This window comes from Gracilinanus agilis, chromosome 1, assembly GCF_016433145.1.
Source record: "Gracilinanus agilis isolate LMUSP501 chromosome 1, AgileGrace, whole genome shotgun sequence".
In the NCBI taxonomy this organism is placed as follows: domain Eukaryota; kingdom Metazoa; phylum Chordata; class Mammalia; order Didelphimorphia; family Didelphidae; genus Gracilinanus; species Gracilinanus agilis.
The window spans coordinates 638,142,518-638,163,769 of NC_058130.1; the positions used below are offsets into that span (position 1 = coordinate 638,142,518).

General features: G+C 46.9%; 1 protein-coding gene across 2 annotated transcripts; it reads left to right on the forward strand.

The window, feature by feature from the left end:
* Positions 1 to 8,262: 8,262 nt before the first annotated feature.
* On the forward strand, positions 8,263 to 17,427 carry OSR2 (odd-skipped related transciption factor 2). Of its 2 annotated transcripts, none has more exons than XM_044658216.1 (4): positions 8,263 to 9,075; positions 14,145 to 14,908; positions 16,113 to 16,212; positions 17,067 to 17,427. In XM_044658216.1, the coding sequence occupies exons 2-4, from the start codon at positions 14,256 to 14,258 to the stop codon at positions 17,247 to 17,249; spliced, it is 936 nt and encodes a 311-aa protein (XP_044514151.1). In that variant the 5' UTR covers positions 8,263 to 9,075; positions 14,145 to 14,255; the 3' UTR covers positions 17,250 to 17,427. The 2 variants fall into 2 exon arrangements, with proteins under 2 accessions (XP_044514151.1, XP_044514152.1); XM_044658217.1 differs by having other exon boundaries at positions 17,149 to 17,427.
* The last annotated feature ends 3,825 nt before the right edge of the window (positions 17,428 to 21,252 follow it).

Consider the following 21,252-nt stretch of genomic DNA (forward strand, 5'->3'; position numbering starts at 1 on the left):
AGGTGCAGAAGCAAAGGTTATATATCTTCTTTAATGCCATTACCACTGATAAAATCATGTCAGTAAGTATTGAACCATTTGGCCATGCCAAAGACTTGGGTGACAACATTCTTTTCTTGAGCTCTTGGGCTCACCTGCCAATTGGTAGCAGTTGGTCAGCATTTGGTGTTCGTGATAGTGAAGAAAGTGAATCCCTTCTCCACAGTGTTTGATCCCCTCAGTGCTAGCCATGGTCTAAGGGGCACTGCTATTCTCAAGACTATTGAATTCAGGGTCCTGAGCTTTGTTCATCTAGCAATGTATGAAGGGTCAAAGTTATGGTGATGGTTTGACTTGCTAAGCACCACCTTAGGCTGGCTTGCCTGTTCCATTGATGGAGAAAGTCGTCAATTACTAGACTTTCAACTCCATGAAAACAGTGATCAGGTATTCTCTAAATAATATATAACCTCCACAGCCTAACACACAGTGCTCTGCCAAAATAAGCAGCTAGGTGGTGCAATAGATATGATGTTGGGTTTGGAGTCAGGAAGAGCTGAGTTCAAATATGGTCTCAGTCACTTAGATGTGTGACTCCTGCAGGGCAAATCGCTTTACCTATCTCACCCTCAGTTTCTTTATCTGCAAAATGGAAAGAAGAACCGCAGCTACCTTACGGGGTTATTATGAGGATCAAAGGAAACAACATATGAAAATCACTTTGCAAACCATAAATGGCTATATAAATGGTAGATTTTGCTTTTATTAAAAGTTTTTGGAATGAAGAATGAATTAATCTTTAGAAGGTATATAGGTGAGTGCATAACACCCACTTTCAGTGGGTTTCCTTATTCTGAGTACATTCTAAATGGAATTATTTCCATTTTAGTGAAATTAAAGATTTTTAAATGTTCTATTGATGGTTTAAAAAAAAAAAAACCGAAACGTGGCTGTCACTTCCCAACAGCTGATCCCTGACCCTAAAACCCTCACTTGTAATAAAGAAATGATGGTTAAGCAAAAAGATTTGCTACATTGGCTATGTCTGACAATATATGCCTGGCGCATAGTAGGTGCGTAATACATATCGATTGATTCCTTAATTTGTCTCCTTCTACACCGGTAGGACACCTCTCTACTCAGAAGGGTATATTTCAACCTCAGAATTCCCAAATCAAGATTGGTTATTTCATCAACCTGAATTCTGACGTCTTTTAGTAGTTTCCTTTTATCTCATTGTGGTCGTTGTTATGCTCATTCGTTCCGCACCAATGCCAAATATGTTAACCAAGAACAAGCACGTATTAAGGTTCTACTATCTACGAGGCACTGTTAACACTAGGTCAGCCTCCTCATGCAACTGGGATGTGCCCAACCAACAGGAATTGAGAACATATATCACCTCCTCCGCTCTCCTTCCGGGAGACCTCCAGTTCAAAGCCCCCACCCCCTACCGCCAGTTCTTTCCCAGGTCTTAAAGCGAAAACATGTGTAAAAGGGAAACCGAAATCCCTTTCTGTTTTGGTGGGAGTGATTAGCTCCCGATAGTTCTCTAGCCTCTGGGCTCAAGACTGAGGAGAAGGCACTTTGTCTCGAGCCTATTTTCAAGGCAAACAGATGTAATTTGGGGATGGAAAGTGAACGTCAGGGATAAACTAGGAGGGAATAAAGCCTCACCGCAGGGCAGAGTTAAAGGGAACTTCTGCTCGGAGACTGGGAGAGAGCTAGAAGTGGGATGTGACCTTCCTTCCCACCTGGAGCCCCGCAGGCAACAATTCCAGTCTGGAAGAGCTGAGGTGGCTTCGTGCAACAGCAGTCACCCCAACCTAGGTCGACCACATAGCGGACCCCAAGACTCCTGGGCTTAGTGAGCTACTCCAGTAGGCTACAAGACTTGGAAGGGGCACAGGCTTCTAGGAAGAGCCAAGGTTTGTCGTTCTCGAGGTCGGCTTAAGCCAGGTCAGTCTGTCCCTGCCGAGGACACCCATTTTCACCAGAGCAACCCAAAAGCCTGGGCACCGGAGGTGAAACGAATGAGATTGGAGACGGGGGAGACTAGGAGGAGGCGAGGCGGGAAGTCTCAGTTCCTAGCATGGGAATTTCGCTAAATCAAATCCAGAGTTGAAATAATAATTTTAAAACAAAATCTCCCTTTTTCCAAACTGACAAAAGGTTTCTTTAAGACTTGGCTCTGGAGATTGAGAGGGAGAGAAGGCAAGCGAACCCGCACTTAGCACTTGTACCCAGAAGGAGGATCCTTCTTCCTTCCTATCTGCTCCCTCCCAATGCCAGCGTAGTTGAGCAAAAAGGGTTAATAAAGGTGGGGGAGGGGAAGCAGAAGGCGCAGAGGGGCAGAAAGGAGATGAGAAAGAGACTCTTGGTCCTGTAATTTCTTGAGCTGGGGGTGAGTGGGAGTGTGCACAGCCAGGCAGGATTACAGGAAAGGAAGAGCAAGTCAAGGGGTGAATGAGAGCTTTAATTTGGAGACCTAAATTCAACTACAGTCTTGAGGAATATAGGGAGAACATGAGGCAGGAGATCTTGGTGATGGTGTTTGTATACAATACAAACTTAAATCTATACAATACACACAAGCTCATAAATCTAACAGCCTTTAAGGTGATAATGATCTTGCCCCCCTCCCAGAATTTTGCTTGTACCCTGCTAGGGTTCTTAGCAAGTGCCGGTTTCTCTTATCTCCCCTACGAAGTTTAGTGCAGACATTAGGCATAATTTATCCTTTTCTTCTAACCCCCTCCCCTTATCCCAGCACTTAGTCCCAAATCTTGCACACAGTAGGTATTGAATAAAAACTGGCCTAACACCAATATTTCCTCCTCTGTTTGGGAGAACCTTAGTTGGTGCCACTGTTTTAGAATATTATTATCGAGGTTCACATATATCTATGTACACAAGGGAAAGGATCTTCACAGTCCCTCTCCACACCTGGTGCTCATGTGTCATTTCTTTTCCTAATTGTGTTACTGGAGGTCTTTGTTCCTTTTTGTCCCTTTCTGGGGTGCTCTCTTCCAGAGTCAGACTACAAGAAAGAAAAAGAAGGACGTCACCAAGAAGTCGAAGCTGTTTCTCTCTTGGTGAACATATGAGGCCGCTCTCCTCTTGGATTTGATTGAGTCAGAAAAGTTTTCCTCAGGGCTTGCTCAGGGGCACGTGTGTGCAAACTGTGCACATATGTGTTGGTGCATGGATGTACGGCTGGGTGTATCTGAGGACAGAGACTTGCTGCCTACGTATGCAGGCACCCCACACCCTCACATGGGCTGCTGGGCTCTGAGCAGAAGAAAATAAGCCGGAGGAGCTGCTTGGGGCCTGTCCTCAGCTCAGTACCCCACCCTCAACCCACTTGACACCTCTCCCCACCCTTGGGCCCATTCATTCGTTCATTCTCTGCTGGGCAGCTGCAGCTGCTGCTGACCTGCAGCGCTGGGGTCGTGGGGCTACTCCCAAACCAAGAGGACACAAGCAATGGCCTGGGTGACCGCCAAGCCCCCCCAAGTTCTCGGACAAGTAAACAGGGAGGCCCCTGAATTTGTTGACCAGAAGGCTCCCTCCAGCCAATTTCCAGCTGGTCCCCAAGGCTGGAGCTCTTAATCTCGAAGATTAAGATACTACTTTCAGCAGTAGCCCCGGAAAATCCAAATCTCACAAGCTACTGCCTACTTTTCATAGGGTCAGCCCTACCTCCCGAATGAACCTTCTATTTAAGATCCTTTACTGCCTCGGGACAGCTAATGCTCACATAGAACACGCTGACTGGTCTTCCCCCTTAACCCTTTCCCCAACAATTAGTTCTTCCCACAAAGTCTTCTCTCTCTGCTCTTCGCAACGAAGTAAGCTTACTAGGTGGTGTAGAAGACAGGTGGGATTAAGGGGTCCAAGGGGTGGGGAGATAGGAAAGCAAGGAAGAAGTAGTCGAGGTGAAGAAAAGAGAGATGAAAGTAGGGAGCGGCTAAAAAATCTTCCAAACATTCCCTTTACCATCCTTCTGTTTCCCAGAGAAACTGAACCGGAAGAAACGGATCTAGGCTTAACCGAGGTAAAAATGAATTTCCCTACGGAAATGAGGGAAGATTGAGATGACCGAGGCTGGAGGGAACTTTGGAAGGAAGGGTGTTTTAACTTCTGTACCTTTGGAGGCCCAAGCTACAGGATGGAAATCACCAAGAGGTCGGGAGGCCCGAAGGGGAGTGGTCCCAGGGAAAACACAAGTCTTTAGACAACCAGCGGCCGGTGCACTCTCACGCCTGCGCAAAACTAGTCTAGTCGTGTACCCTCTACCCAGAAAGCCGGATGGGGTCAAGACCCGAACGCTAGTTCTGGTTTGTCGATTTCCAGGTGGTAGCAACTGCGGGCCAACCAGGCTACCTAAGAGAGTCTGTCTTCAAATGGAATGGAGAGCCGGAAAGAGCTGCTAGGCAGAGCGGGAATGTCTGAGCTGATTTCCGACTGACCTCAGGTCCTGCTACACAGGTGTCAGTTGGTGAGGGAATCATCCTTCTCCCGCACTTCTGAGGCTGTCGCTTGACAACCGGAGCTCAGCGCCAAAGGAGTTCGAACAGTCCAAAGCCCCTAGGGTCGGTCTGGAGAGCTTAAGCCCTCGAGCACTAGAAGGCTCATCTTTCACCCAGGAAATCAGCCTCGGAGCAGAGGAAGGGGAAGCCTGTTAGCTCAGAGCTTTTAGGCTGGGGGTCTCGAGCTGCGGAGAGAGTTCGTAAAAACAGGACACACTGAAGAGAGGGAGAGATGCGCCTTGGGACATCCCTAGGTTCTACCGATCGGGATGGGCTGGGGAAGGGGAAAGAGGGCTGGGAGAGCGGATGAAAACGCTCACATTTCGCAAATACACACTCTCTGCCTCACCAGCATACGCGCACACACGGAGCGCCTGTGTACACTGTTCCACGAACTCGCGAACTCCAACCGAAGCTCGTTTGAGGATGGTTTCGCAGCCTGGAGCAGAGAGCCAGGGATACAAGCCAAGCCGCATGCCGTGCCCGGCCGGGGCCTCCAGGGGGAGCTGCAGCTCTTCCACCCGCCCGCCCGCCCGCTGCGTCTTGGGGTCGAACTGTACTGCTTTTCCCTAACCATGGTTTGAGGGAAAACTCCTTCACCCCCATCCCCTGACAGATATGAGGCTCTTTCTTTGCTTCCCATTCTCCTCCCCCGCTTGTCCCTCTTGGAAATCGAGTCTCGTCCGGAACCTAGGTCCCTTCTACTTTGTATATCAAATCCTCCCATCTTCCCTCGTCCTCTACAGCTCCCCAAACCGAGTTAGCTCAAGTGAGAAGAGAGGACAGTTGGAGGAGTTAAGAGGAACCCCCACAAACCCCAAACTTGAAGCTCATAAGTAAAGCTCTGGACACAAGCGTGATGTTTCCAGAAAACGCAAAGCCGGAGCTAGGGCGGGAAACTGGAAACAAGAGGGTCAAGGTTAGAAAGTGGTAGGGAGAAATCCCTGAATCCCCGGAGACAGGTGGAATTTTCGTGATTTATTTGGGTGGTAATATTCAAGAAAAAAAATTCTGCACTGCGAGATGGGGGTGGGAGAGGGGAGGCCCCGCAGCCTGACACCGGATCGGTGCTTAGACCTGCAGAAGCAGCAGCCTGGGTGGGCCCCAGGGAAGGGGCCTGCAACTGGTCCCTTCCACGGAGGCTGTTTTCCTTCTTACTCTTTCCCCGTTTCCTCCTTCTTCCCTCACCTTGATGGAGCTTTGAGTGATTAAAGCCGCAACCATCCCTTTCTTCTTCTTCTTTTTTTTCCGTGTTCGTAATTTCGTTGCAAGTGTTCTTGGTGTCGAAAACCTAAAGCTGGCGAGGACAGCAGATAAACCCCCTCGGCGGAAGTGTCAGGCTGAATTGCACTTCGATGTTCCCCAAGGACCAGGAGTAGTGAAAAGGAAACGAGGGAGGGAAGGGGCTCGGTTCCCAGCTGCCTGAGCTAGAGGACCATTAAGGGTCTCTGAGCCCTGTCTGCCAGACCTCCCTCTCTCTGCACCCCCAGGGCTCCCTGCCACCCACCCAGAGGTTCCAGCTGCTTTTCTGCACCATGCTGACAGTCTCATGCACCATACATCCCTGAATGTGCCTCGGGAGGGGAGGATTGGGTGGACTTGAGTGGTGTGTGTGCGTGTATGTGTATGTGCTCGCGTGTGTGCCCCCCACCAAGTACGGAAAATCAATATCCCACCACAACTCAGATGGTGAGGCTAAGCTGTAGATTCAAATGAGAGCCCAGAGAAGGTTTGGAAAAGAGTAGCGACCCCTGCACAGTGGTTATTGGTTCAGAGCGCTTCCCAGCTCTTCCCACACTTTCTAGCCGATCTCAAACACCTGCACACTTTGATTCCTAAAGTCTCCAAGGAATGGACAAACGATTCCTGGCCTCTGGCCTTCTCCAAAGTATGAAACTCATTTGGATGAAGCCTTTTCTTCCTACCTTTCGAGCCCCAGCAATGAAGGAGGACGCGTGATAGGTGGAGGTGCGCCTTAATTTCTAGCAAGGTTTAATTCGGTTAAAAAAGGAAATGTTTTTCAGTTTGCTTGCAGAGAGAAGGCTCATCTTCTGGGAAGGTTCTCAATCCTGTCACTACAGTGGGAAAAACACGCGAGGAGACAAACACACACACACCCCTAGAAAAATCTAAAATAATGAGGTGAAAGAATTCCTCCCGCTGCGGAGAGAAAGGAGTAGATGCTCTAGACATGTTCTTAGGGCTGGATAATTGCGGGTCAGGCGGTGGGCAGGGGCAGTGGGCATTGGGATAGTTGCCTTTGCGCATCTGAAAGAAGTTGCTGTAAAAAGGAGGCAAATGAAGGCAAGGCATTATGATCTCCGAGCACTCTTTGCAGGACTAGAAAGAAAGCATCTTATTTAACTCAACATTTGGAAGTATTTTTCCCTCAAAAACCCTCAGCCTACAAGCATCCTTCCTCTTCCAAGTTGCTCCAGCAAGATTGTATGGTAGCAATTCAATACGTCTTTTATATGTAGCACTAAGTGCAGAATTAGCAAAAGTTCTGTTCTCTGTTCCAAGATAATTTATTATCATACCGAATATAACATGGAAAAGGGGAAAGGATCTGCTATCCCTTCCAAAAGAAACGAAAACTTTATCTCCCCCTCAGCCAAAGGGAGAGATAATTTATCTTATAAAAAATCTGAAAAAAGAAAAAAACTTTTGCCTGACCCTCCAACCAGAGCCCTGATCTTCCCAAGAATATATTCCTGCCTGTCCTGCTTGCATTTCCACGACCAGTAGCACGGGTCGGATTATTTTCAATGTTGCTTTGGATAGTTCATTTAAAAGCAACTTGTTAAGTACTATGGGAGGAGGTAACGGGGAGGAGGACCATTCAGCCTTTAGCTGAAGGAACTGACTCGGCCAAAAGGCAACTAACTCCTCTTTGGGGTCGTTTCAGATTGAGTGCTTTTACTTCATTATCTTCTCACTGATGCTGTCAGCCCCAAAAGATTGGCCCAAAAACATTGTCACTAGCTTCTTCATTATCAAGCCAGGCACCGAAGCCGTCGAAATTATATCCAGTAGTTACAATAAAACAGCCAAAATTCTCTGGAGAGGAGGGGGGGGGAACCTTCAAATTTATCACTACATCTTGAATTCGATTCCTTTTCTGGCGACAGCAGCGGGCAAATGAAATCCATGCTTGGCTGGGTAGGGAGGTGAGGGCATTTGCGAAGTAAAACATTCTAAGTAGTGTTTCTCTCCAAAATTATGGGGTTACTAATATGAGGTGGTTTGTAGTTTGTGGGGGCGATTGCAAATTCTCGTACCTTTGACCAAGTGAGTGCTGACTGAGAAATCTCCTCCGAAGGTGGAAAGGGTAGCTGTAAATGTGGGAAAGAAAACATTTCATGCTCCGTTCTAAACATAATTTCGTAATAATCATAGAACTGTCTACAAGGTCACCGCTGTAGCAAACATCCATAAGCAAGTAAAGTTTGGAGGGAAATAGTAGCCGAAAACAGAACACACATTTAGCTGCAGACATTTATAGAATTGGCAACATTAATGTTCAATGTTGTATTTTAAATGGGGGGGGGGGCGGTAGCGGAGGACAAGAAAGTCATTGTTGGTAGGTTAGATTATATATCATTTAGATGACCAGAATCAGTAGTTTCCATCATCTGTATGTCAGAGCCATCCAAAGGAGAGGCTTCTGTTGACTGTGTTAAGAACTGAAAATAAAGCAGACTTAAGCCCTAGGTTGGAACTACTGCCCCGTGCCCTTTTTAGTGCTTTGTGGGGTCATTGGCGGTACGGAAGCAGTTATTGAATTTCTTGCAATCAAAGGAGTCCGTGCCCCAAAAGAGGAGGGGGGTGCGGTGGGAAGAAAGGAAGCAAGGTTATGTTGTTGGATTTATTTTTTTTTTTTTTTAAACCGAGTCACCTTAGGTAAAATAACAAGGAAAACGTCAAGAAGACCTGTGCCTTTAAGATGCAGTTGCTATCCAAACACAAGTAAACAGAGCGGACCATTAGCGAGAAAAGGGAGGAGGAGGAGGAGCTGGAGGCGGACTCCGAACTTGACAACCCCTGAACGTTCCGGGGGTAGGCGGGGCGGAACGCTCAAGCAGCGAACATTCGAATGTGTGCAGCTCTGGGTGGGACAGCGGGCGGGGACTGCGAGTTCTACGCCACTTAACTGCTGAAATGTGATGGACCTGGGAGGGGAAGGCTCAGACTTTATCCAACTTCGAAAGAGTTGAAGGCGCAAAGGCTCCGAAGAAGAGCGTGATTGAAGCAAGATCTCCTCCGAGTGACCACAGCCAACCAGCACTTTTTTTCCCCCTTTCTTTTACGCTTTCGCTTCGGGAGTTTCAAGACTAGGATCCTCCTTGCCCCGCCATCTCCGAACGAGCGGCTCCTCTTCCCCCATATCATGTCCAAGGCTCCTGGGACTCAGCTGGGAAAGAACTTGCAGAACTTCTGACGGACGGACTGCTCCGCCAGTCCGGTGTGGATCTAATGACAACGCAAAGATACGCGCGGCTCTCGGCTAGAACTTTGCATTAGGAAGGGCGGCTCTTTCTGCGGGAGACCCTTTCGGCTGGAGGTAAGTCAGTGTAGCCTGAGAATAGGCTGCAACTGCCGCCTTCACAAAGTAGTCTCAATTAAAGAGGGTCTGCGGAGGTGGTGATTAAAAGTACTGATTCTCTGTCCAGCGTGCCTGCGTTTCACAAGTTGTATTGTCCGAAGAGCCACTTACCCTTTGAAAAGAAATGAAAATCGATGGGTTGTAGGTACACTTAGTGACCAGACGGTGTTTCTTGCATTCTCTGCTCCCCAGGACACCCCCTCCCCAAACCCCTAGCTATCATATACATAAACGCAAACACAGCCTCGTACACACTTTGGAATGTTTTTGCAATGTTTCCGGTCATTTTGTTTCAACCATGAGGTACCCCAAATCTCAGCATTGTAGTTTCTTAACGTAAGCAGCAGTGATAAGTTCTCTTGCGTGCTTCAGTTTCCCTCCCTCCTTTTTGTCTTTCCCTCTTTCCGTTTCTCTCCTTGTCTTTTTTCTTTTCCCTCTATTTTTCTCTATCCTTCCTCTCTTCCCTTACTCTGATTCTCTCTGGCTTTCTCCTTTCTCTGTCTCCCACTCTTTCCCCCTTCTTTCTTTTCTTCTTTCTTCCTCTCTCCCCTTCCTGTTCTTTACTTCCCACTGTCAGTTTCCCTCTTTCTTCTAAATCCCCAAATACTTCTTGCCCCAGGCTAGAAATCCTAAATCACTTTCCACTTTCAGAGCAGGTAGAAGAGCGGGGAGCTGAGATTTAAATCCAGAATATCCTCCCTTTTAAAGTACAGGAAGGGAATGTTTTCAGGATGAAATAATGATGTTAACCAAGCCTTGACTAAATCTATAACCATGTGCATGATGCCTGCAGTGCCCGTTGTGGGGGTGGGTGAAAGGAGGAAAGAAACCCCGTGTTGTAAGTGTCTGGATAAGCAATAAATAGCCACGGCGGAGGACTAGAAGTGGATTTCCAGAAGAAGGATGGGGGTGGGGAAAGGAGGAGGGTCGGTGCATAGAGTCCGAGGCTGAAGGAATCTGCCTACCTGTTTCTCGGAGAACAGAAGACTCCTGGCACTTCCCCATGTGAAAGATCACAGGCAGCTAGCTAGCTCTCTTCACCACCGCCACCACCCCTCTCCCCTCACCCCCACCCCCCGCCTCAGTTAAAGTAACTGCCACCCGAAACAGGAACAAGAAAGTTACTCTTCTAGCCCAGGAACAGGGCCAGCGAGTGAGAGCAAAGAGTAACAGAACACGGAGTATGCGGAAAGCATCTTAATTTAATTAACTCCTCGGGAAGGAGAGGCGGTTAGGAGTGGCAGCGGGAACTACAGCGTGGCTGGCGGTGGTTCCCACCTGCTTGGGAGGAGGCAATTTTTAAAACAAAAATCAAACTTTCATCTGATTTATTCTGTTTTGTTTTGTTTTTTTAATCGGGTCTGCTCTGGCTGTTTTTAATTTCAAACAAAACAACTGCATCAGGTGCAATTCGACAACAGCCAGCTGATTTATGGGAAACCCTGTTAGGCTGAATTTCAGCCTCCAATGGAAATGCAGCCGTTTCGGGGAAGGATGGCGGCTATGGGTGTATCATTTTTAAGATTATCGATGCTAGCGTATGCAAGCTCCTCATCAAGATCACCTCTGATCACTTTAGATTTTTTTTTTTTTTGCTTTGTTTTGTTTTGTTAAGATGTTTGTTGTGGTTGGGGAAGGGGGTTTGCTCAAAAGTTGCGAAAGCTTCACTGAAACTGCAATTAATAAGTCAACATTTCACTTGTTGACAGACACAGAACGAAGTTTTAAAAACTCCTAGACATAACTGGAAATTCCTGTAAAGTAGGCTGGTGAGAGAGGACGGATCCCCGTACCACTGAGGTGGTCAGAACTTTTTTTTTTTTCTTTCTCTTCCATAAGTTTTCACTTTAACTGTAAAATTAAAAGTAGCAGTTTATCCACAGCTGAACGGAGATGTGAGGATGGCGTGGATAAGCTGGTGTTCTTAACCAAGGCAGGGGCAAATAGTCGAAAATGCCGTGAAAGAGACAAGACAAAACGAAACCACCCTCAGATCTGGACATTGAACGAAAATATCTTTTGACATATATATCCTGCAGCTCAGCTGGCCAGTGGCAGCCCAAACTCCCCAGCTATTTATGGGAACAGTATTTGGGGGGGTTGTTTGTTTTGTGTTTTCAAAAGATTTTCCTTAAGGGATCGATTATGACTTTTTCCCCTGCAAAGAAAGAAAGCGGCTTTTCAATGCAGTTGAGAGCACACACATATTCGAAAAAAGGCTAGTCCTTTTGTACGTCAGTTAGGTTTAACTGTCGGGAATTTCTGCATTCTTAAGCCCTTAGGAGAGCCCGGAGGAACCGAGCACTTAGCTTTTTGACTGGAGAATTAACATTTAACCTTTTAGGCAGACGTTAGTTTCACGCTTTAGGAAACGAGATCCTTGGTCCTGGATTTCCCTTCCTCGCCCTTCGCCCCCAATTCTGGGATATGGTGGTGGTTGTACTTTGCCTCCTGTGTTTATTTCTAAGAAAAGAAGCTAGGAAATAAATTGAAATGCCCAATTTCTTTTCCCTCTCTTTGGATAAAATGTCAGTGGTTTAGTAATAAGAGAGGGAAAATCACTTTAATTAATCTACAATCAATGAAATCCTTAGTTATTAAAGGGATTGAAGTGTAAAAATTTAGATGATCCAAAGACAAAAATAAATAAACCATGCACATGGCCCCCATAAGGAATAGATTTCCAGGCTGTTTGCAGGAAAAATACTATTAGAGCTATGGGGGTGGGCTCAAGGATTGTCCCTGATCAAAAATGGAGAGTGATTAGTGGTGGGAAAGTTTATTATAAAGGGAGGTTTATAGTTTCGGTTGAATGGTCTGAGTGAAATCCTCTGACTGTCACACACCTCTCATTAACTCCCTGCCTGCACTCCCAGCTCACATACCACTAGGCAGACGCTGGTTCATTAATAAATCCCTGTCTCAGGAAAGGGGCAGAGAAAGTGTGGGCCTAGATGAGGGAGCCAAATCCTCCTCCCCAGAGAGGATTTCATTTTTATGTATTAACTCTCCCCCATCCCCCCCCCCATACACATTTTGCGCTCAGATACATGCCAAAGGGTAACTGTTCACAGATTGGATGGATGAAAAATCAGACCCCCATTAGAAGGGAGAAAGAAAAGGCAATGGAATGGAAGAATACCCCCAGCTTCTTGGGAGGAGTAGAAACTCACCATGGAAAGTATTAGGGGTGGGAACTGCTTTTTTTTTTTTTTTTTAAGGCCTATTTCTTTGGAGAAAACCTCCTAGCTGCTTGTGACATTCTCTCTCTCTCTCTCTCTCTCTCTCTCTCTCTCACACACACACACACACACACACACACACACACACACACACACACACCACCTTGGTTCTGATTCTAACACAGAATAACTAATTATAGGAACTAGAAAACCCTTGCTGGACACACACAAATGATATAGAAGAGTATATACCACACTAATTGCAAGTGAGCTTTGAGGGATGCCCTTGGGAGAGTGAGTCTGAAAGGCCATTCGACCTTCACTAATTTTTTGAAAAACCGAACAGAAATCTAGAGCGGTGAGGGAGAAGTGTGGCATTTGGGAGAAATGAAGGGATATTCTCTGAGCTCCCATCTTGGCACGCTTCAGACCTGGACAGCTGATAGCCACTTTATTGTTCTAGTCTTACAGCAGCCAGGTTTGGAGCAAATAAATACATTTTAACACACACACACTCCCCAACCTGTTCAAAGCATCTTCCATCCTTTTGGATTATCTCCTACAAGTGTCTTCTTTTTTTTTCCCCAGGAGAACAGACCTCTGGCCTTGTTGGGGTTAGGAAAGGAAGTGGAACTCGGAAGGGGAAGACATGAAAAAAAAAAAAAAAAGTCTTCGAAAGGGTCCAGTTCTAGGCCACCTAGAATGAAGTCCCTTTCGAAAGAGTGGGAAGAAAAGGTGTTAGGTTTAGGAAAATCTGGGAGGTTGGCTGTCCCATCTAGGGGGAGGCGGAAGGCTCTTAGAGTACTCTCCCCTCTTCTCTTCCCGGCTACTACCCGACCATCTGGAAGGGATCTTAGGTGGGGGAGGGAGAAATGAGTAGTGGAGGACCGCCTCGGGGAGGGGGAAGTTGGGGGCCAAACTCAGAAGCTTGGGGCAGAGAAGTCATTCTTCCTTCCTTCAGCCCCTCACCCCAGAAGAATGAGGTTAAGGTGGAGGGGAAGGAGAATTAAGACTCTTGAGATCAGAGGATAGGTGGTGCCTTGAGCCTTTAGTCCCAGTGGAAGGAGAAAAGACCTCACCACCCACCGGAAAAACATGAATAGTTGCTCCTGCATTTGCCACACTTCACTCCAGCTGCCACACACACTCCCAGCAGCGCTCTATGTATTTGCCAAGAAAGCGGTGGTGGCCTCCTCCTAGGACTACAGGTTGGGGAAAGGGGAGAGGAAGACCCTAAGACACTATCTGACCAGCAGCCTGGTCTGCTGGACCCCAGTCTTGACCTGACCATCCAGACGTCCACAGAGAGACAGCAGTGGTGGCAGAGTCTTCATTCACCTCACGCGCTCCGATGGACCCGGGTCTAGAACGTAGAGGCCACCACCTTGGTTCAGAAAGAGTGATAGGTTTTGTGGATTGGAAAATTATCGCTTGATCTGCCGGTCTTTGCTAGTGTAAGGGAGCCCGTCCTGAAGAGGACTCCTTTCTTTCTCTGGGTTGTGCCTTTGCCTGGAGACAGGAGGGCCGACGTTTTTTTTTTTTTTTTTTTTTTTTTTTCTAGTCCTCTGGACTTAAAACCTTAGGCGTCCCTATCACTCTTCTTCCTCATTTCCTCCGGGATGGTGTTTTTGGTTTTTCCCCAGACTAGGCAGTTCGGGAATCTGGCTCTGAACTCAGTAACCGAGCCAAGGTTATACACATTTCCCCATGGGAAGTTAGCAGGAAACAATGAACTGAGGGAAGGGTCTAGAGCCAGCGACGATTCTAATGTGCACCCCAAACCCGTCTGGATGAACATTCATGCGTTCTTTTTGCTCTTCTTTCTCTCCTCCCTTCTCTTTGTAGGGTCTTAACTTCTTGGTGTCAGACTCTTTGGGTTTGCCTCCGAGTGCGCGCAGTGAGCCCCTAGTCCTGGAAGAAAGGGGCAGAACCCTCTGCACCCACCGAGCCCGGAAGATGGGGAGCAAGGCTCTGCCAGCGCCCATCCCTCTCCACCCCTCACTGCAGCTCACCAATTACTCCTTCCTCCAGGCTGTGAACACCTTCCCGGCCGCCGTGGACCACTTGCAGGGCCTGTACGGGCTCAGTGCGGTGCAGACCATGCACATGAACCACTGGACGCTGGGCTACCCCAACATGCACGAGATCACCCGTTCCACCATCACCGAGATGGCTGCAGCGCAGGGCCTGGTGGACGCCCGATTCCCCTTCCCAGCCCTGCCCTTTGCCACCCACCTCTTCCACCCCAAACAGGGGGCCATCGCCCATGTCCTCCCGGCCCTGCACAAGGACCGGCCGCGGTTTGACTTTGCCAACCTGGCTGTGGCTGCCACGCAGGAGGACCCCCCCAAGATGGACCTGACCAAGCTGAGCCCAGGCCTAGGCAGTCCCATCTCGGGCATCAGCAAATTGACTCCGGACAGAAAACCCTCGCGGGGGAGGTTGCCTTCCAAAACGAAAAAAGAATTTATCTGCAAGTTCTGTGGCAGGCACTTTACCAAATCTTACAACTTGCTCATTCATGAGAGAACCCACACAGACGAGAGACCTTACACTTGCGACATCTGTCACAAGGCATTCCGGAGGCAAGATCACCTGAGGGATCACAGGTGAGCTTCCCAACCCGACCCGGGTAGAGTAGGGGCTGAGGAGAAAAGTGGCCCGGGGGAGACAGAATAAGTGCCAGGAACCCAAGTGCCCCCTTCACCAACTCAGACTGCATTCCGCGCCCCATTAGTTGCAGGAGAACCCGTGACTGTAGGCTTGCCCCCAGCCAAAGAAGCCTATAGAAATGGCAAAGAATTCTCCCTAGATTAATACCTCTCCTGCCTAAAGTGTAGCATTATTTGGGGGGAGGGGGAAGAGGAGGGGAGAGCAGTGCAGGTCTTCCATTCCAATCCACGGAGAGCCAGGTGTTCTGAGGTTATCCTCTGGGCTCTGGTTTCCGACTCAGGTCTCAGCCTCCTGGCCAGGTGGAGGGATTCAGGCACCTTCCCTGAGTCCCGTCTTCCTAGAGCTGCCTTGCCCCTTGCCTTAGACTCCCAAACCGGGCTTCCGGGGCATCTCTGCTTGCCAGCCCCAGGGTCCCTAAATTCCTCACTCCTCCCACTCACCACTCATTCCCGAGCCAAAGAAGATTTTGTGCCGGGGCCCCAATACCTCCCTGGCTGCTGCAGAAGCGCTGTTTACTTTCATCTTTGTTTCCCGGGACCTTTCCTCCTTGAATGAGGCCAGTGAGTTTAGAAAGAGTCGGTCACCTCTGCTCCCAGAATCAAATCCCGCATTACTACTATTTTTGTTGTACCTCATAATAGACTATGCCCGGCCTGATTCAGGCTCAGGGTTCTCCCTCTCCTTCCTCACCCCCAAATTCCCCCTCCAGAATAGAGATCGGAATTCCTTGAGGATTCTGGGAGGTTGCAAAACCTCTTCTCCCCGGCTGTCGGTTCCCCGCTAACTCAGCCTTGCTGTTACATCCTGATTTGGCCAGTTTAAGTCCCCGGTAAAAACCTAGTCATAGAGACCAGAGAAGTGCTTACTCCTCTCATTTTTGCGAGATCTCGGACCAAAACACCACCAGAGAGGGCGATCAAGTGTAGATAAGCGGGCGCAGTGCCTGGTTTGAAGAGTGTTGTTACATGAGGTTAACCATAAACAGAATTGTACAGGGAAAGGGGGGAAGGAGGGGACCTAAAGAAAAAAGCCAATTTCCTCTTGTCCTCCCGCGTTCTTTAAGTTATTATCTATGAATACTTCTGGGAGGTGGTAACGTTCTTCCAAACCATTTAACTAAATCCTTATATCAATTTTCAGGTATATCCATTCCAAAGAAAAACCCTTCAAATGTCAGGAATGTGGAAAAGGATTTTGTCAGTCTAGAACTCTGGCGGTTCACAAAACTTTACACATGCAGGTAAGCTCGTTTCCTTATCTAAGAAACTTTTATTTCAATTTCTCATACCTGTTTAAAGTTTGAATTCATATTTGCTCGGACTGGAGAGGTGCGTTGTCTCTACTGGTTTTCTACGAGGAGAATGATCTTCCTCCTCTTTATTTTCGAAGTATTTCTAGTTCTAAGAAACAGCTCTAAAGGTCCCATTCCTGATTTAATTCCTCATAATTAGCAGCAGTAGACACCACTATTTGTTCTCCCTATCCTTTTCCTATCCCATATCCCATTTTGAATGGAGGGATTTTGTGCTTGTGACGCAACCCGAAGAAGTTGTGGGAAAAGCAGGCAGCAGAGAAGTCTTGTCTACGCAAGCGATCCTAGACTCCTTATTTCCCTGGAAGAGAATCTCTTGCATTGATCACCAATAGCGGTTGATCTGTCCTAGCACTGAGGGTCTCTGCTAGCCTGAAGAAAGGAATACCTTAATCGAAGATTAGAACTCCCCCAGCCCCACCCTTTCAGCCCCTGGCCCTTTTCTTTCTGTGTGTGACACAGCGATGGCATGTAAGGAGCTGAAATCACAGATTCGAACTTTCAGGGATGTGCCCGTGCAGTTATCAGCGCTGACAGTGTGTCAGGCGTGTACCAGGAGGGCGCCTGTGTGTGTTCCCGGCTGGAGCATAGAATAGGGCAGATCTGTCTATGCAGGCTCCCCCCAATTCATTCCAGTAGCCTGAGGGTGGGAGGTAGATGGGGGAGGGGGAGGGGAGAACATTGTTGTTATGTGTGGTTGTGTAATGTTAGTACTGCAGATAAGAGAAGGGCACAGTGGTGGTGTGAAGGATTAATCCTTTGCTTGCTTCACATCTGAACAGGAATCTCCACACAAATGCCCCACATGTGGAAGAACCTTTAATCAGAGAAGTAATCTGAAAACTCACCTTCTCACCCATACAGACATCAAGCCCTACAACTGCGAGCAGTGCGGCAAAGTGTTCAGGCGAAACTGTGATCTGCGGCGGCACAGTCTGACCCACACCCCGCGGCAGGACTTCTAGAGAAGCCAAGCATCTGGTCCCTCTCCCCACTCCTGCTTGGTTCCCCCTGCCAGGCCCTCCTCGGGCCGACCTGTCCCCGACCGACCCTAATTCGCCCCCTGCAGCTGCACCTGCAGCTCCAAGGAGCTAATAACTCTTCTGGCGGACTCAAACGATAGAAAGCCACACAGACATACAGTCACACACACACACACACACACACACACACACACACACACACACACACACACCTACACACAAAGAGCGTATGCTAGCCTCTTGTAGATATTCACAGCTCATTTTAGAGCTCTGTACATAAATGTCGTGAGGGGGGGTTGTTTCCTGGTTTCCTGGGGTTTTTGTGCAGTTGTGTTTTTTTGGGGGCGGGGGGTATCTTGTCAAATGCACCTGGACAAGGAAAATAGAAGTCAAATTTATCTTTAAGAACTGTATTTCAAAATAAAACACTTTTTTCCAACTCTTCTGCAGTATGCCTTGTTACTTCCCTTGTGCTTCCCCTTGCAGGCTGGTGGTGGTATTGGTGCTAGTGTGGTCATTACCCAAAGGTTTCCATACTGAAGCAAATGAACCCATTGCCTCTCAGTCTTTTGAATGGATTAACCCTCTCCCTTCCCTAGTAGAAGTACATCTCTTTTTTATATAGTACTGTGGCTTTGGGAAATTATATGAATGTATTGTATTTTTTATTTGTTTCCCTAAAGATTCTAAACAAAATATAGCAGTGGGTCTCCCTTCTAAACACACACACACACACACACACACACACACACATTCTTCAGTCCTGTCTTTGCCTACTATGTTGTTTCTTCCATAGCAATATTGTTATTTTTGTTAGTGATGACAGGCAGTGATTCTAAGGCAAGGAAACATTTTTTAAACTGAGGCTCTCTCCAGAAAAACCAACTCTTCTGCCTTCTCCAGCAAGTCTGTTGTTTTGAGGTGGGGTGGGGCAGGAAGGGGGTTGGTAGAAAAAGATGGGAGGTGAGTACCAAGCTCTTCCAAAAGTCCTTGGCTTGAAGTCAAAGCTTCTGATGGGGCAGCTTCTCTGAACAAGTAGACTTTGAACGTTTGCTGTCATTTATCACCTCAGACAGGGACTTTATTCTGCCCCTAATGGAAAAGCCCTTCCCCTTAAGACAACTGCCAAAGAATAGAGAAATGGTATACAGCTTCCAGAAAGGCAAAGAAAGTCAAGGAGGGCAGAAGGTGTGTGTGTGTGCACGCGTGTGTGTGCGTGTGTGCGTGCGTGCGTATGTGTGTGTGTGTGTGTGTGTGTGTGTGTGTGTGTGTGTAGTTTTTAACAATCCCTACCAAGGTTGTGTACAACCTTCTCTCCAATACAGTTTTGGCCTATCTCCACCAAAAAGATTGGGTATATTTCCAAGATGCCAAGTCACTAGACAGAGACTCTAGGAGTGGCAAGCTGCTCTTGTTTCCTCCCAGGCAACTAGGAAAAAAACAGAAAGTACTGGTTGCCCCATATAAGCCACAGGGCAAATTTCTTGATTGCCTTCGGAGATAGTTCATTTCTTCTTCCCGGGTTCTGGGGGAGATACTAGTAAAATGTCAACTCTGAAGTACAAGGTATGAATTGGAAAACATTTTGTTTAGGAATAAGAAGGTGTTATGGGAATTCTACAGGGAAATGAGAGGAGACACCTAAGAAAGATCCTGATGGCCACCAAAGATTGAATCCTGAGCTCGGGAGCTAGATTTTGGTGTAGCTCCTAAACTAAGAAATGAATAGCTTCTTAATTAGAAAGATGGGATAGAAATGCTCCGTGCTCCCTTCCTTTTCTTTCTGATGGTGTCCTTCCCTCCATTCAGGGTAATGCCAGGCTTATGTATAGCAATCCAGGTGACCAGGAAGTTGAAACTAGTACGTAGATTTCTCGAGGACAGAACTCGATATATTTTCTTCCATTCCTTTAGTAATCCTAGCCTACCTCTAGTTTCAAATCTTTGCATAGGGACTGTGCACAGTAGGTGAGCTGAATGCTAGATGACTATTTTATCTTGTTTTGAGAGACTCAAGGACACAAGGAGTATGTCTTTCTTCTGCAGGAAAGCCTTGTTATTTATTGAACATCAATTCTGCCCACAAAGCCTTCATTCCACAGAATGTACAGATACACTTACACACAAGATACACAAACTCCAACATGAGAAATGCATAAAAGACTCCATTATTTAGATAAATAAATGGTCTCTGTTTGCCATTTTGTGTGTGATAACATTTAGTAGAATGGAACAGGTGTTTAGCTGGTTTTGTTTGCACTGACTTCACTCAGGAACCTCTCCTTCTGAATGCAGAAACTGCTCTCTCCGTGAACAAAGTTTGAGGACTTCTAGGAGAGGATTGCCCCTCCAATCCCCTTCATTCTTCACCCAGGGCCCACTGCCCCACCCATCCCTGACTCTGGCCCTGTGTGCACAGTTCCACTGCTCAGGGTCCAGACTAATTATCAGAGAATGCCCCTTGACCTTTATCAACAACAAGCAGATCCTCTAAGTCTCTATCCCAGCTCAAGGATATCTAGATAGTCAGAGGAGCCCTTCCTTTCCATTCAGCATAACAGTAGTGACAGGAAGTGGGAGTGAAAGAGGAAGAGAAACCAGGGGAGAAAAGTTAAGGAAATAATATAGTCTCGTAACTCTCAGCTTAAATGTGATCATTTCCAGCAGAAACTGACTTCCATGTCCATGACCTTTTCTACCTTTCTAGGTCCAGTGATACTTTTCTGAGAACTTGGAACATTAAGTGATCCAGAAATATTTAAATATCCCTGAAACAGATTGAATCCCTCAGACACAGTCACAATTCCCAGTCTTCCAAGGTCTAGCTACTCTTTAGCATTTCAGAGGATTTCTCTTTAAACATTACATTTCAAAATTAAACTTTTTTTTATATTGCCTAATATTTGTGTCCACATTTGCTGCATCCTCTGCATGATCTTACTATTCTAAGGGTACCTTAGTATTCCATGGCCTTTGTACCATGGGATCCCTCCCAAATTCTAGTTCAGTGTTCTTCCTCCCTAGTCATCAAGACTGTGGAAAAATAATATTTCATTAGACCCTTGCATAATATGGTACAAAAGAGGCAATGTGTTATGGAACAAATCACTTTGGATTGGGAGATAAGAAACTCAATTTCTAGTTTCAATTCTCCTGCTATCTCCCCAGCCTTGAGAAAAATTTAAAAAAGAATATCTCTGGCCCCTAGTTTCTTTTGCCGAATAAGGAGTTTGAAATAAATGTACTCTGAGGTCTTTTCCTACAAATTTCACCTTTGGAAAATGAAATCACTGCTTTTTTTTTGTTTGTTTCAATGCAGAATAAAAGCTTTCTGTCTTTTCCCAGATTTCCTTCACCAAAACAGGAGAGAGAAAAAGTAATTTGACTTAGATACAGCTGAATTCAGTTCAATTCAATGAACAACTCAGTAAATATTTATTAAGCTTTTACTATGGGGAAGACATGATACTAGGTGCTAGAGATACAATGACAAAACTGAAACAATCCTTAACCTTAAGGAGCTTATCTTCTACAGAATGAGAGATTTGTATCTACAGAATGTACTTTACAGGGAAAATTGAGGAGGGGAGAATGCTAATTAGTGGAGATGAGGAGGGGATTTGGGGAAGATTTCATGGAACAGATTCCACCTGACTTGACACACTTGGAAGAAGACAAGACCTCAGAGTGGCATTTCAGGCATGAGGAAGGGAAGTCAGAGGATGGAAACTCAAGTTTGGGGAAACAGCCAATAAATGTAGGTGGGAGCCAGATTGTGGAGGGTCTTGTAGGGAGGTATTTAAAATTTTTATCTTCTAGGCCAGGGGTCGGCAACCTATGGCTCTCGAGCCATATCTGGCTCTTTTGAGGGTCAGATATGGCTCTTTCTGCAGGAGCCATAAAGTCAATTTTTTTTCAGGCGCTGTTACAGGAGCACGCACTGTGAGTACTGTACAGCTCTCACGAAATTACATTTTAAAAAATG